This window comes from Colletotrichum lupini, chromosome 5 (genome assembly GCF_023278565.1).
Source record: "Colletotrichum lupini chromosome 5, complete sequence".
NCBI classification, from domain to species: Eukaryota; Fungi; Ascomycota; class Sordariomycetes; order Glomerellales; family Glomerellaceae; genus Colletotrichum; species Colletotrichum lupini.
Window position 1 is genome coordinate 3,844,012 of NC_064678.1, and position 15,325 is coordinate 3,859,336.

The window sequence follows — 15,325 nt, forward strand, 5'->3', positions numbered from 1 at the left end:
GGTGGTATTCAAACATGCAATGATACCGAACAGAGGTGTGATGAAATGATGTTGGTTTCCTTGAGTTGGAGCGGGTGAGAGAAGGTGAGGGTTGTGGACGTGAGACTAGGGATCGCCGTTGTTGGGTGGCCACGGCGGTTAAGGTTAGTTCCACCCTGCCGGATGGAGGACGTGTTGGAGTGAGATGGAAGACTATGGATACGCAGTTTGAAGCGCAGGTTCAGGCTCGCCTACCATCATCTCCTCTCAAGGTTGATTACTTGCTTGTTGGTCCTTGATAGTCCTCGCTCATTGAGACGTAATTAGTACAAGACTGCTTCAACCATGACAGCCGGACTATTCTACAACTCAGCAGGCAGAGCCAGGTCAGGTTTGCTGTTGTTGACTTGTTGGAGCCGGTGTGGGGAGTGAGCAGAAGAAGACCATGCATGTCGTGATGCAGTGAATAAATGACAAGACAAGGTCAGATGTGTGTGAGACATGGGTCTTTGCCGGAGGCATGCTGCATATGCCGTATGCCTCTCTGGGTTGCTAGATCTTTTACCACCACCAACACACGCGCTCTGAGCTCTCTCTCACCCTGGTCGTATATCGCAAGCTGCTGGGCGGTGCATTTGAACCGTAACCGGACAAAAGAGCTCTCTCTCTGTTATCATCAATAAGCAAACGTCGAGATCCAAGTTTAGCCACTTTTGGTTGCACTCAATGATCTCACTGATAAGAGTCGTAGAAAAGCAACGAGTAACGCCCGTTGCGCTGTTTGTTATTCCTACGCAATCATTGTCAGGGCCCCCAAGGACCCCAAAGACCCTAATGACTGCGAAGAGCAAGAGGGCAGCTACAGGGCGAGCTTCAATTCATCCGCCATGGCGGTGATTGATTTTTTCCCTCTCCTCCTCTCCACTTCTTGGTGCCAGGTGGACCTCGTGACTCTTCAAAAAACTCCAGTTGTCAAATTCTCGCCATGAAAAGACGCCATTCTGGAGCAAACGATGGGGTAACGTTTTGCTAATAGATTACCACTTTCGGCCGTAGCGCGACCTCGGGAGGGCCCACTGGCTGGTCACGACGCTCCTCTTTAAACAAACCTGAAGGGCTGGGAGCTGGGGAAAACGGGGCTAATGCAAGGAACGTGGAACGTGCTGGACGGAATTTCGCAGTGACTCTTGAGCTCTAGCAGAGTTTTATTTTTCTCCCCTCTCCTCCCTCTGTGACCTTCGTTTCTACTGCGTAGCGGCTCGGGAAAAGCTGATCCTGATCGCTGCTGGCATGTTTTGGCTTGGAAGGAGTGGATAGGACTGGACACTATTAGATCACCACCCACCCCCTCCCTGGCTAGGGCCAACAGCTTTGTCGACGACGTCAAGGAGTACTGCCCGCTTGTGCCATTACCGCCCCCGCCAACATGCCCTGTCGTCGACCAGTCATCAGTTTCCTGGGGGTAATGGGAATCCGTTTGCCGCGTCTCTGAGTGTCAGCAGACCTTTTCTGAGCTCATGTCTGATGCCACGATCCTGTTGCAGGTTTGAAGGAAATTCCGTTGACGAAGCTCGTCTCGCTTTCGAGGCAAACGTGCTCGCTTGACAGCCTTCGGTTCGTTCGATAGTCTGGCGCCAGTCCACTTCCCCCCATTGACGTGAGTTCTTGGCTTAATTTCGCCTTGAGCTCAGTTTTGTTGCCGTCGAGGGCATGAAGCCACGATTCAGTCACGCATTCCTGCATTGCCTTGGATTCGACATCAAGGTACCGAGAGCCACAAATTTCATTTGGAGATTGAATGTTCGGCAGCCGAGTTGACAGTGAGATTTGAGTAACGTCAACGCACCGAGAAAGAAAGAATGGCTTGGAGAGAAATGAACCAACTTGGACTGCTGTATGTGAGGTTATTCAACTTCAGACTGCCAATTACATACCGCATCTCCAACCAAAAACTGGACAGAAACGAGCTTTACGAAAACTCTCGATACACGGAGCGGCCCGCAAAGCTGTCATCCCATCTGATCCTCAGACTTTCAGGCTATCGAGAGAACACACTTTTGTCTCTACAATTTTACCTCCATCTCAGCTTGTGAAGTATTAAAGGGCCACCAGTTTTACCCTCCGTAGACACTCTTCCAAAAGCCACAAAGCCATCGTCAAGTTCGGCTTACACCAAGCCCAAGCCCAAGCCCAAGCCCCAGGCTTGAAAGGCAGTGAGACCGGCGCCCTCATCAAACCGTGGCGTCTTCATTACGTACAAAAAGCCAGACAAGAAGCTAAGAGCCCAGCACACTTTCCCCAGACGCCCGGCGAGCGCCATGATCCGCGCATCTTTCTTCCTCCACACATCAAATCTCCTTACCCCGCGTTTTCGCTGAACCTGGCTCCCTCCGGATGAGGCAAGCCCCGGTCCAGAGCCTGAGGAGGTGCCATCTGATCCGTTCAACCCGTGTGATCAAAAGTTCATTCCCCATCCCTTGCGGATGAGCAGGGGGGAAGAAAGGGGGTGGTAGGTAGTCAGGTAACGGTGCACTCTCTCAGGGCTGAGCGCCCGCAACAACGTGGTTGAAGTCCGTCGCTGTGGGAACATCTTTGTCTCGAGGAGGTTATGGGTGTCGTCGTTGCGCCCGCTGAAGAGAGTCGGCCGTTTCAACGTCGTGTTCGAAAATAAAAGCTTTGTGTTGTTATATATCGACCTGTTGATCTTCAAATGTCATGATCTGCTTGCCACTCACTAAACAGAGCTCGCTATCTCTGCCATGGCTATGGACTCAGCTGCTGACTTGCGTTTATTGTTGTTATTGTTCTGAAGCCTTTGCAGTTCCTTGTCATCAATATACATCTCGCTGCAGCAAGGTTATTAGTTTGCTATCTATGATATTCGACTTACCTAGTCGCCGATTGTTTGGATGAATAACAGTCTGCTGCCACCTCCGGTGACTATTCTCACATGGATCTTGACTTCCGGAGTATTCTATGGATGATCGCTCATGAGGATTCGCAGAACACAAGTAGCACTTCATATCACATCCCCCAGTTAGGCCAGAGGTTTCACCTATCTGAGATAATTATAGTGGAAGAGCCCTGCTACCTCGTCTAGGACATGTCTTGCGAACATCACGGCCCCAAAAAAGACGATGGACTTGTCGTTCAGCGGGTTAAAAGGCCTTTACCAAATCGTCAAAAGTGCCAAACCACCGCCCACGAGTTGAAGTTTCGGTCTGCATGTCTGCTTTTCTCAGAGGCGCATTCCCAAGATCATGCACTCGAGGCAGAGAAAGGTGGCCTTCAAAAAGAGGGACTACCTATGCATGCTTAAGTAACTTCGCTTACGCCAAGACGAATCAAGTCAACCACCCAAAGGAATGGCATCTGTCCCAGAATATTTCCGTATTCGTACGATAAGACGTTATAGGAAAGTCGCGGAAGATGAACTGCGCAATCTGCTCCAACCTCGGTGCGGATGAGGTCAAGGGCCAGAAGCTCGCCGCGAATCAGCGCATGGCCAAGTTCATCGAGCTTCACGACCTCCAGCGATCCGCAACGAACACATCATGCCAGTCCTGCCAGCTCCTCTGGGCTGCGCTACGTCTGCGCAAGGAGAATCTAGATGAGCCCAGCGGCAAGGATGTATCTGGACTGTTGCAGATGCGCTTTGCACCGGGCGCGTCGCTCCAGATTTCCGTGTCTGGCTGGGGAGAAGATAACATTGCTCTAGAGCTCTTCTCGCGACGAGGTTAGACCAGTTTCCATTGCGGTGAAAATCACCACCCGAATATTTCTCGTTCAAACCCGCTCACAGCATAAACAGACGATCATGGCGCATGCCATCCGACCATCGGTCCGGCCCAAGAAGTAGAGAGCCACTCTTCCTCCCCAGCCAGTCTCACTCTAGCATCGTCATGGCTTCAGGACTGCCTCGCAAATCACCCGTCCTGCAGGCAACCAGCATTAGCCTCGACTCTACCGACCCGTGTGATCGACGTCGGCATCAATGACCACGCCGTGCCGTGCCTCGTCGAGTCCCGCGGAGCCTCCGGCGCATACGCAGCATTAAGCTACTGCTGGGGCGACCCGGCCTCCCACCCGGCCTTCAAGACGACGCTCCTCAACTTCGCCGCGCACCAAGACGCCATGCCGTGCGCCGAAATGCCTCCGACCCTGCGGGACGCCGTCGCCATCACAAGAAACCTCGGACTGCGGTACCTATGGATCGACGCCCTCTGCATCATCCAAGGCGACGCCCAAGACTGGGCCCGGGAGGCGGGCCGCATGTGCGAAGTCTACTCCAACGCAACGGTCACCATCTCCGTAGACCACGCGGACGGGAGCGGCGTCGGCGTCTTCGCACCCCAGGCCTTTGGCGCCCCGCCGCAGCGTCTCGACGAGCTCGGGGACGCCGTGCGGCCGGTCTACGTCCGCGACGAGCTCAAGAGGAAACATAACGACATCACCGTCCTGCTCCGGACGATCGAGGTGGAGGGCGCGCACGGGGAGCCCATCAATAAGCGCGCCTGGACGCTCCAGGAGGCGATCCTGTCCAACAGGACGCTGCACTACACGACCAACGAGCTCGTCTGGGAGTGTAACACGTCGCGCTCATGCGCCTGCCGCCGCGGTCAGCCCGTCGAGCTGGACGAGGAGTCGGTGCGGTGTTTCCGCTCGCCGGAGCTGTTTCGAGCGCTGTCGTCAGCGGAGAGGGCGATTTCGCGACGCAGTTGCTCTGGACGGCGGATGACGACTACTGGCGCAACCCCGAGACAGTCTCGCGGAGGCCTGGGAAGTGGAGGGCGCCGAGCTGGAGCTGGGCGGCCATTGAGGGGCCCATCACGTTCCATCCCATGTCGCACTTCAAAGGTGACTTGAAGGTGTTGGATGTTCAGGTAGAACCTCTCATGACGGAGGATATCTACGGTCAAGTTTGCGAGGGAGCCAAGATCGTGGTTCGGGGGGCCATAGTACACAACCTTGAGATTGCAACTACAGAGATACAGGACGGGGATTCAATGATGGGGTTTACAGAAGGCGTCAGATACGACCTCGTGGATGCGGGAGCGAACAGATACACCATGATCTGCGACTATGCAGGCTCTGTTGCCCGTAATCAGCAATACTCCTGTCTGCTCGTGGGAAAGACATGGAACAAGGGCGATCGATGCCCATCCGTATCACGGCTTCGTCGTCCTCGAGAGGATAGAAGCTGGGACTGACATATTCAAGCGGGTTGGCGTGTCGTTCCGAGCAGGGGCTTTGAAAAACACGAACGAGATGAAGCTATTCAACGGCGTGGCCCGCGAGGTAATCACTCTTCTCTGAAAGCGTCGATATCCAGATGGATGAAGTCAAAAAAGAAGCTTTTGATAGATAAAGTCGCCCCACTGGGCAAAAAGATTGGACGATCAGGGGATTGAACCCTGGGCCTCCCGCAGACGCTGAAGGAATGCAAAGCGGGCGCTCTACCACTGAGCTAAACGCCCGGTATTAACCGAAAGCATCTCGGCGCTGGCACGCCTACTACAGAACTGGATCTATGAAGGCTTGTATTCTGGTTTGTCCAACGCATCTCGAAGTGTTGGCCTTGATCCTCTGTGCAAGCCTGCTAAATATATGGGAAATCCTCGTGAGGCATACCGGCAACATGCGGATTATTCTTCCCCTTAGCGCGGAAAGGGCAAGGTTTTTTTTTTTAATTTTTCCCGGGAGCGGCTATTTCTCCGTGTGAGTGACCAGTGATTGGATAACGAAGACTTCATCGACCCAGGATGAAGTTACTTAGCTGAGGAGGTTTTGGGGCGGGGTAATTTCACATCATGGGAGTTTGGCATCCCGTAGAGGTGACGTTGATATCATATACCCTGCGAGCGAGGAAAGCCAGTAAATGACGCAAGTGTTACACTGTGACGAATCTGGGCACATCATCTGGGTTGTCTGGGGGTTCTCCTCCACAATCAAAGATGGCCAACAGCAGAGAGGAGACTGCTCGAGCAAGAGGCTCTGATCGAAGTAGTCACATAATACTAATGATCACAAGCATCGTCGTAGGTACCTCAAGCATAAGACCACGTAGTACGCTGGCCGGTCACATGAAAGTGGCCCCAGCAGAAAGCCGATTCTCGAATCATCTTCTCTTTTGTGATACACGCCTTGGCTGCTCTAAAATATCCCAGAAATGGAGAATGACGCTGCGGGATATATACAATCGTCGGAAATTTTTGTCTTCACCTCTTTTCGCCTTTTGTAAAAAACCACAAGACCCATACAAGAAAAAAGACAGAGAACAGAAAGCCCCCGCAAGGAAAACAGAAAAACATACTCTTAAGCCTGGTTACGCTTGGCAAGCATGCTCAGAGCGCTACCCGCGAGGATGAATCCAGCCTGGTCCTTGGTAACAGCGTGGGCGGTGGGGATCAACACCTCAGAGCCGTCCTTCTTCTTGACGAGCAGCTGCACCTTGCCCTGCCCGCCGTTCTGGAGCATCTCGTACAAACCGACGGTGCTGACCTCGTCGCACGCCGCAATCTTGTCGTAGTCGGCCTCGTTCTCAAACGTCAGGGGCACGACGCCCTGCTTCTTCAGGTTGGTCTCGTGGATGCGCGCAAATGACTTTGTCAGCACGACGCGAGCGCCGAGGTACCGCGGCTGCAGGGCGGCGTGCTCGCGCGCGCTGCCCTCGCCGTAGTTGTGCTCCGCGACGACGAGCCACTCCTGTCCGCGCTCCTTCCACAGCTGCGCGAGCTCGGGAATGGTGTGCTTGGAGCCGTCGACGTCGTAGGCGGCGTTGACCTCGCCCGTCTCCTTGTTCACGGCCGTGTTGAGCGTGTTTGTGCTGATGTTGGGCAGGTGACCCTTGTACTTGAGCCAGGGGCCCGCGGCCGAGATGGTGTCGGTAGTGCACTTTCCGGTGACCTTGACGAGGACCTTGAGGCCGCTTAGGTCGCTCTCGGGGAAGGGCGCAAAGGGCTCGAGGAAGGCGAGACGCTCCGAGGTCGGGGCGATGGCGATCTTGACGTCGGCATTGGGCTCATCGGGCGAGATGGACTGGAGAGACGCGACGCCGGACTCGAAGGGGGTTTTGGGGTTCTCCAGGCCGCGGGGAGCCTCGAACTTGAACTCCTTTCCGTCGGGAGTCTGCAACTTGTCCGTCATGGGGTCGAAGGTGGTCGCACCGGCGTAGGCCATAGCAGTGACGATCTCAGGGGAGGCGAGGAAGTTCATGGTGCCGGGGTTGCCGTCGTTGCGGCCCTTGAAGTTACGGTTGTACGAGGTCAGGATGGCGTTCAGCTGGCCCTTGGGGATGTCGTCCTGACGCTTCCACTGGCCGATGCATGGGCCGCAAGCATTGGAGAGAACGATACCTCCAGCACCCTCCAGAGTCTTCAGAGTACCATCGCGCTCGAGAGTAGCGCGAATCTGCTCGCTTCCAGGGGTGATGTAGAATGGTGCCTTGGGCTTCAAGCCAGCCTTCTCGGCCTGCTTGACCATGCTCTCGACCTTGGTCATGTCCTCGTAGGAGCTGTTGGTGCAGCTGCCAATAAGACCGGCGGACAAAACTTCAGGCCATTGCTCAGTCTGAATGGTCTCCTTGAAAGCGGACAAGGGGGTAGCCAGGTCGGGGGTAAAGGGGCCGTTGATGTGGGGCTCGAGCTCAGAAAGGTTGATCTCAATGACCTGGTCATAGTGGGCATCCTCGTCAGCTCTGAAGTTGAAGGCCGACCACTTCTTGTATGCGTCCAGCGCCTTGTGTTCGGCCTGTCTGCGGGTTTGAAGGAGGTAGCGTTCAGAGGCGGCCGTGTAGGGGAAGATGGAGGTTGTAGCGCCGACTTCGGCACCCATGTTGCAAATAGTGGCCATTCCGGTAGCGCTAAGAGTCTCAACGCCCTCGCCGAAATACTCAACGATAAATCCGGTTCCGCCACGCACAGTCAACTTGCCGGCCAGGTTGAGAATAACGTCCTTGGGGGACACCCAGTCATTGAGCTTGCCGGTCAGCTTGACTCCGAGCACACGAGGGGCCTTCAGCTCCCAAGGAGCACCGACAAGCGCCTCCACGGCGTCGGCACCACCGACTCCGATAGTAATAGTAGAAAGGCCACCAGCGTTAGGGCTGTGGCTGTCGGTTCCCAACATCATGATACCGGGAAGAGCGTAGACCTCCAAAACCGTCTGGTGAATAATGCCTGCACCAGGGGGCCAGAAGTCCATGCCATACTTGCGTCCGGCAGACTCGAGGAAGTCGAACACCTCCTTGTTCACGCTGATGCCGTCCGTCAAATCGCTCTCGGCGCCCTTGGATCCCACAATCAAGTGGTCACAGTGGATGCTGGCAGGAATCGCAGGCTTCGCAAGGTTGCAGGACATGAACTGCAGCAGCGCCATCTGTGCCGATGCATCTTGCATGTTGACTCGGTCTGGGTTCAGCTTGAGGTTGGCACTGCCGCGGATATTGCGTCCATTGTCCGTGTTCGTAAGGAGCGAGTCCTCGACGTTGTCCAGATGACTGTACAGGATCTTCTCGGCGAGGGTGAGGCGCTGCTGTCCGAGGACATGGCGGACCTTGAGGAGGTTGTCGTGAAGTCTGCGGTACGTGTCGGGCTTGATAGACTTGGGGAGCAGCTTGCGCATCTCAGCATCTTGCTGCTCAACGTCCTGAGCGGTCGCGAATGTCCTCCTAATCGGCAGGCTCGAGGATGCGGAAAGGCATGGTCGCGTGCGAGTCAGAAGCCGCTACAACCTCGTCAGTTTCTCTTTTCTCTTCTCACTGATTGAAATATGGTTATTCCTCACCCTCGCGGCGCCTCCTGATCGACTGGCAAGCTCAATTGGTGCCATCGTCACTGAGCACCTCTCACAGGTTACTGTGAGTCGAACTTGGTGGCGGGGTGTGATGTGGAATTTTTTGGGTTGACTGTTGGCGACATCGGCACGTAAGATCCAATTGGAAAGACTCAATTGAAAAGCCGGTGCACGAGTCCGGGGGAAGTTGCACCTAGTGGAGGTCATAGGCCCAATCCCTGCTCTGCCGGCTTCGCTCCGAAAACTACACCGGGAATAGCTGCGCCGAGGTAATGCCCCTGCACAGTCAACCTGCACGGTCAACCCAGACGGTCCAGACCAGAGCCGCCTCGCCGAGGTGCTCACTTTCAGTGGAAATATCACCAACAAAAGGTAAGCTCAATATGAACTTGTGGCCTATCAACCTTTCTACTGGCTGAATTTCAGACGGTAAAAACTATGCAAAGAAACAATTTCCCCTATCCCAGATGCTTATCTATACATAACCCTTGAACTCCTATGTCACTATGTTCCCATCTGTCGATACCCCCCATGGTGCTGCTCTACTGATCGTACTCTGAGCTCTTCGTGCCAATGAAACCCTCGTTTCTCTCTCTTCTCCGCCGGCCCATGACCTCCTTGTACCACTCGGTGAGGGTATAACCCCAGTGGCCGGCAACCAGAACACCGCTGATAACGTTGACAATCTTCATCAAGAACTGGAGGAAGCCGTCTCTGGACTCTTCCACGGATAGCAGAATGGGCTCAATGTCGTACTTGAAGAAGATACCGGGAATGTTGTGGTCATCGGTCTCCTTGCTCTGTTCTGTAACGGCATACTGGTTTGTGGAAATCAGGTTGGACGACGAGTGGCCGACAGAGTAGACGGTGGGAACCACGGACAAGTAGTACTGGAACTTGTGGAAGTTGATCCTGGCGAGGTTGACCGTGCGATCCAGGGGATTCACAAGCGAGGGGTAGAATGGACCGAAGGACATCTCCGAAATGATGTGTGAGAAGTTGAAAGCTGAGTGAAAGTGTGAGCCAACGCGTCAGGACTGAAGCCCAAGATGATCAACTTACCGGCATGATCCAAATGCTCCCCAAACTCCATGTAGCCGTGGCCTCTGGCGGTGATGTGGAAGTCACCCTGCACTCTGTTTACATCGAGGTTGCCGTAGATGCGGCAGCTGTCGCCGTCGCCCCAGAGCCTGGGTGTCTTGGCCCATTTGGCCCTCTTCTTGCTGAGCGACACGATGTCGTGGACGTGCTCCTCCCCGAAACCCTCCTCCTCCTGCCAGCCGGCGCCGGTGTCAATCTTGCCCTTGCTGTCTCTCCCCAAGCGGTGGATTCCCTTGCTGTCCACCCACTGAGACCAGTTGGTCTTGTCGCGCTTGAGCATGCTGCTTGCGAGAATACGATCACCCGCCGCATCTTGAACGTTGATGTGAAGGTCATCGCAGTGCATGCGCACGACAATATCCATGTTGATCTGCATCTCGTGCAGTACACCCTTCTCGACGGCAAAAGTGTGCGTCTCGGTACCACGCCACCAGCGACCAAGTTCAGACCAGAAAAGGAAGACTGATATGACCGTCATCGCGACAGTCCATTTTCCACCGCCAGCTGTGCGAGTCACATACTGTGGTTTCGCCTTGGCTAAGGAGACAGGGCTGTTAGCACATGGCTATTCTGGCAATCATTCCCGCCACGTTGAAAGGCAGCGGCACTGAAAAGGAGGCTTGTATCTGGAAAATTGGCAACTTACGAAAGGCATCGAAAGCGCTGACGATGTTCCCCTTCGCCCCGAAGGCGTCGTCGTCCAGGTGCTGCTTCTCGTCCCAGCCGTTCATCATGACGGTCTCAGATGACGTAGATCGAAAAATTGCTCAGAACCAGTGATGTTGCCAGCAAAGAACAGTCGTCAAGTCTTCGGCAGTTCGTGGTCGGGCACTCGAGTTCGTCGCTGATGAAGCTGATCGCGTAGCCAGTAACGGCTCCTCGATGCGAATCCTTTCGGCTTGATGCAAATGCTCGCCGTTAAAACTTAGTTCCGCTACCGCATGCCTCGTTTTTGGAACCTCAATTGTAAAGGAAAGTCGTCAGTGTCGAAAAAGAACGATATTGTCGAGAATTGGCTTCGCGCAAGTTGGTCAGACCTCTCGGCGCAACTCGTGAAGTGGGAGAGCCTACTGCAGAAAGTCTTAAGGACACTCTATCCAAAAGTTGTCCGCAGTTCGGGCCCCCTGTCCAGGGGTCCTAGAATGATTGGTGCTGGTAACAGCGCTGGTGGGCTAGGAGGGGCGTGTGCATTGGGTCTTGTAACAGGGGTGCGGTTACTTGCACATGCGGAGACATTGCACTGAATAGCGGGCAAGACCAACTGGTCATGATCAGAGGCACATCGCCATTTACGTGGTTCACTGGTGATTCTTAAAGCAGATTTGTTATTCGAAAAAGCTGTTAAAGCTACGGTTCATTGCTTCCTAAAACCTACAAGTACCAATCTGTAATCTGTCATGAAGAATCATGAAACGAGCGTCGCCTCGACCTAACCTGAAAGATGAGTTGCCAGTAGCTCGCGTTTTCCGCTATTGAGAAGGCCTGCCGGCTTTGCTTATGCCACCTCCAGCTACCGGTTCACTCTCTTAAAACCAGGTTCCAAATGAAATCAAATAACCCCAGGCCTGATGAAATGAGACATGCAAGGAAACCCAAACCCCCGAATACACCACCGATCACTCCTATTCCAGTGGTTAAGCAAACCCAGAAAGATCTCAAGTACTTCACTTTCTGAGTCTTCGCTGCTGCTCCTCGGAGAATTCCTCGTCAGAGGCATCCAGGATGTCGTACTCCTCGTCGGTCATGAAGCCGTCATCAGAAGCATCCCAGTCCTCTTCTTCGCCGCAGTCCTCAAACTGCTCAGGCTCTGAACTGGTCGCACGAGCGGACTCGGACTTCACCTCCTGGTGGATGCTAGAGACAGGGGATTCCTTCTCGAGCTTGGGGAACATCATGGTGCTGCTCTGCATCTCAGTGGGTATCTCCTTGGGCTCTTGCTTAGGCTCCTCAAGAGCTGGCTGAGTCAACTGAACGCTGACATCGCACCAGAGTCTGTGACCAAACTTCAAACCATCCTTGGTTGTCAGGCGCCAGTAAGAGATTATCTTGCCCTCGCGCGCAGGTGTCCGGAGGAGGACATTGAAAGAGAACTCCTGACCAGGGGCGAGCGGTGCATAGCAGACAGTTGACTCTGAGGCAGAAACGAGCTCAGAGATACCGGCCGGGTGGTTCGAGTCGACGTGGCCCATGTAGTCGCCACCAACGAACTTGACTGAACATCCAGCAGGCCATGCAATATCGCCGTCGTTGCGGAGGACCCATGTCTGCTCAAAGACGTGGTTGGGCGGCAGAAGAGTGCCATCAGCGACCGTATCGCGGACAAAGACAGCCTGAAGATCCTGCTCGGAAAGGGGCTTCTCAACAATTGGCACGGTCTTCTCCTCGGCCACCTCCTCCTTGACTTCTACCTTGGGGGTCTCCTCGACAACCTCCTCCTTGATAATCGGCTTAGCTTCAGGTTCAGGAGTTTTCTCGACAACCTCTTCCTTGACAGCCGGCTCTGTGGGCTTCACATCCACAACGGTCTGTGGAACGTTCATGGAAGCGTTTGCGGTGGTCTCAGTAGAGCGAGAGCTAGTGCGGCGAAGACTGCGGTCGCCCATCTGCTGCATACGCTGTCCATCTCCACGCTCGCCAGTAGTGGTAACAGTGACGTGACGGACTGGAGTCTTGAACTTGACGAGGGGATGGGTCTTGTTGTGTGTGTTAGCAGGGCTAGCCTCACAGTTGGCACAGAAATCAGTGTCGTGGCAAACAGTGCACTTGTATCGAACGCCAGAGATGTAGGCGGGTGCGTTGTAAGTGCGGGCGCACAGGGGCCCATCGCAGCAGATACCAAAGTGCACAGAGCGGCTGACGGCACGGCTGCGGACCTCCTCGAGAGGCTCGTAAATGGGAACGAAGCGGTGATTGGGGTGAACAAACTTGGAGTTCACGATGCAGTCAGCGCAGTAGTCCCAGTCGGGGCAATCGAGGCACTTGTGGCGGACACCAGCAATGTATTTGTCGCAGCCATCGCAAATGGCATTGTGGCTCTGGTTGCGGCCAGGAGCCAGCTTGATCTGAATGTGGCTAGGGACGTGAGCACCCTCGACGGCGGGGACGAAGGAGTGCTTGGGGTTGTGACCATGGGAGTCCTTCTCGAAGCATGCGTGGCACAAGTCGAAATCCTCGCAAGCTGCGCAGTGGAGGAAGCTGGACTCTGGGAGTTCCGTCACACAGCAGTTGCAGGTGCGCATGCTGTACAGCGCAGTGTTGAAGACTGGACGAAGGAGCTCACTGATGTTGGCGGGTGCCCTGGGAGGCTCTGGAACCGACTCCTCGACCTTGGCCTTGGGCTTTGGTGCAATCGTCTCCGTAGTGCTGTTGATGATTTGGCCATTCTTGACAATCCTCTTGATGAGCCAGTGGTCAGCGCCGTAGCATGTGATACCCTGGTCAACGCAGTTTTGGCAAAGATCGAAATCACCATCATCGCATGTGGAGCAGTGGTAGTGAGCTTCGGGAACTGTTTGGTCGCAGCTGTTGCAGCACACGGCGAAGTTGGTGTTGGGGTGCATCAATGCGGGGCAGCGGCCCCAAGAAGCTCGTGACGGAGTCTCGGTGGCGGCAGCATTAGCGAACCACTGGTCTCGGGCCGTAATACCCTCAGAAACGGGAATATCTGCAGAAGCGGCTGGCACCTCCTCGTCGTTAATCTTGGCATGTCTTCTCAGCAGAGATGCAAGGATGGAGGCTTCGAAGTCAAGTCCGGTGTCGCTCGTGGGCAATTCCTTCTTGGTCTCGTTGTCAATGACGCTAGATTGCCTCAGATCAACGAGGGGTTGCGTCGCGGCGTCTTCCGGCTTCTGCTCCTCGGCCTCCTTCTCGACGAGAGGAGTGCTGGACTCGGGCACATCCTCCACTGACACTGGTCTGGGAGACATCTTCTCCTCGGACAATTTGGTAACACGGAGCTTGAGTTTTTGCTTGGCCTTGGCAGCTCTGTACAGCTGCTTGTAGACTGAGACATTCTGCTTATCGAGTGTGATGTACGAACCAGCCGAGTCGGAATACCTCTCGAGAGTGACGTTGGCATCAGAGGTAACGCCCAAAAGAGCTCTCACCTACAAGAAGCTAAATTAGCGTGTGCTTTCAAGAACGAGCCTCATACGCCTCGTGGCCAAGTAACCGGTGTCGCCATCTCACTCAACAATGAAACTCCCGATCCAACGTTCATATGCCGCGGCAATCTGACCAAGGGTGGAAAGAGTGCAATGACGTACCTTATCTTCAAGAGTGCTGGGTCCCATATCGCGCAGTGGGAGCTTATGGCGGCGAGTCATGCCGTCGAAGTTGATCTTCAGGGTGACCTGAGTGTCTGGCGTTGTTGCTGATGAGGACGCCATTTTGAGAGATGGAAAGTAGACTCCGGGTATGGATGAAGAGGAAACTCGCGGTCGGCCGGGCGGGGAAGGGATGACGGCTCTGGCGGATGTTTCACTGATAGGCGGCCAAGTAGCACGGTGCACGAGGCTCGCTCGGTCGGGGTAAGAGATGCGTCTTCCTCCTTACGTCGGGGTTTCAAGGAATACCAGACGGATACACGGTATTTGTTGATTGTTGTAAATGGTTGATTGTAAGGGCGGAGTTGGTGAGAGAGAGGAAAAGAAAAACGGACAAAGCAAGCTTTCCGGGTAGATGGCGAAAGATGGTTGAGAGGGTGAAGGGACGGGGAGTGGGAAAGATAAGTGAGTTGGAGGATGATGGGGGTCGGCGGTCGGTGGCCGGGTGGAGAAAGAAGGTGAGCAGACGAGGAAGGAGCGACCGGATCAGAGATGGGACACTGGAAGCTGGAGTGGGCGGGTGGAGGTGGTGGAGGTGGAGACGGGCTAGGCGGATGATGCGTGTGCGTCTCTGCGTCTCGTTCTCTCTATGGTGGAAGGTCTTGACCCTCGGGAGCTGTGTGTGAGAGGGGACTTGTTCAAGTGCGGCAGACAAACAGCTTTGCTCTCCGCAGGTGACTTTGGGGGTCGGGATGGGGAGAATACCTAGTACCAGGGGGACCAGGAGCCACTTATGTACCAAGAGCCAGACGAAAGATGAAGAGGCCGAAACCGTGGTGGCCCGAAAAGGGAACTCGGGTGGTGGGAAAGTGAGGATGGATGGCGAGGGATGGGAAGGGAAGGCGGGCAAGCCGCAAGGCAGGAAAGGCGGTAGTAGCGTCAGTCGTCACTCTCGCAACTGCCTTGAGATTCTCACGGTTCACCACTTGCCCCCTGGGGAGTACATCACAAAGTAACAAGGCAAGGTTCCTACCTACCTTAGGTAGACTCTCACTCTCTCACACTCTCACCTCACAGCGCTCTCTCACTCTCACCCATCCGCGGAGAACATGGCATAGCATGGCATGTCTGATGTCGGTGACCGGGATCCTTCAATGGGTGGACCTGTTGAAGGGCGGAGGGGTCAT

General features: G+C 54.8%; 4 protein-coding genes and 1 non-coding gene across 5 annotated transcripts; 2 read left to right on the plus strand and 3 right to left on the minus strand.

Moving 5' to 3' along the window:
- Window positions 1–480: 480 nt before the first annotated feature.
- On the plus strand, window positions 481–2,377 carry CLUP02_10529 (uncharacterized protein; the record flags this gene model as incomplete). The annotated part of the gene is made up of 10 exons (XM_049289505.1): window positions 481–513; window positions 569–621; window positions 731–917; window positions 1,095–1,159; window positions 1,235–1,430; window positions 1,482–1,523; window positions 1,607–1,636; window positions 1,707–1,810; window positions 1,883–2,068; window positions 2,122–2,377. The coding sequence occupies 10 exons, from the start codon at window positions 481–483 to the stop codon at window positions 2,375–2,377; spliced, it is 1,152 nt and encodes a 383-aa protein (XP_049146650.1).
- A 57-nt stretch (window positions 2,378–2,434) lies between these two features.
- Window positions 2,435–2,821, minus strand: CLUP02_10530 (uncharacterized protein; the record flags this gene model as incomplete). Its single annotated transcript, XM_049289506.1, has 2 exons — window positions 2,435–2,609; window positions 2,715–2,821. The coding sequence occupies 2 exons, from the start codon at window positions 2,819–2,821 to the stop codon at window positions 2,435–2,437; spliced, it is 282 nt and encodes a 93-aa protein (XP_049146651.1).
- A 108-nt stretch (window positions 2,822–2,929) lies between these two features.
- CLUP02_10531 (heterokaryon incompatibility protein) lies at window positions 2,930–5,295 on the plus strand (the record flags this gene model as incomplete). The annotated part of the gene is made up of 7 exons (XM_049289507.1): window positions 2,930–3,015; window positions 3,080–3,165; window positions 3,222–3,260; window positions 3,395–3,715; window positions 3,791–4,622; window positions 4,661–5,144; window positions 5,200–5,295. The coding sequence occupies 7 exons, from the start codon at window positions 2,930–2,932 to the stop codon at window positions 5,293–5,295; spliced, it is 1,944 nt and encodes a 647-aa protein (XP_049146652.1).
- A 76-nt stretch (window positions 5,296–5,371) lies between these two features.
- Window positions 5,372–5,456, minus strand: CLUP02_tRNA187. Its single transcript has one exon. It is a non-coding gene; the product is annotated as a tRNA-Ala (tRNA).
- Window positions 5,457–6,294: 838 nt separating this feature from the next.
- CLUP02_10532 (aconitate hydratase) lies at window positions 6,295–15,264 on the minus strand (the record flags this gene model as incomplete). The annotated part of the gene is made up of 16 exons (XM_049289508.1): window positions 6,295–8,703; window positions 8,764–8,990; window positions 9,064–9,176; window positions 9,319–9,778; window positions 9,835–10,410; window positions 10,520–10,639; window positions 10,706–10,764; window positions 10,833–10,889; window positions 10,966–11,045; window positions 11,098–11,174; window positions 11,249–11,307; window positions 11,542–13,979; window positions 14,067–14,392; window positions 14,448–14,876; window positions 14,938–15,131; window positions 15,233–15,264. The coding sequence occupies 16 exons, from the start codon at window positions 15,262–15,264 to the stop codon at window positions 6,295–6,297; spliced, it is 7,656 nt and encodes a 2,551-aa protein (XP_049146653.1).
- Window positions 15,265–15,325: the final 61 nt, after the last annotated feature.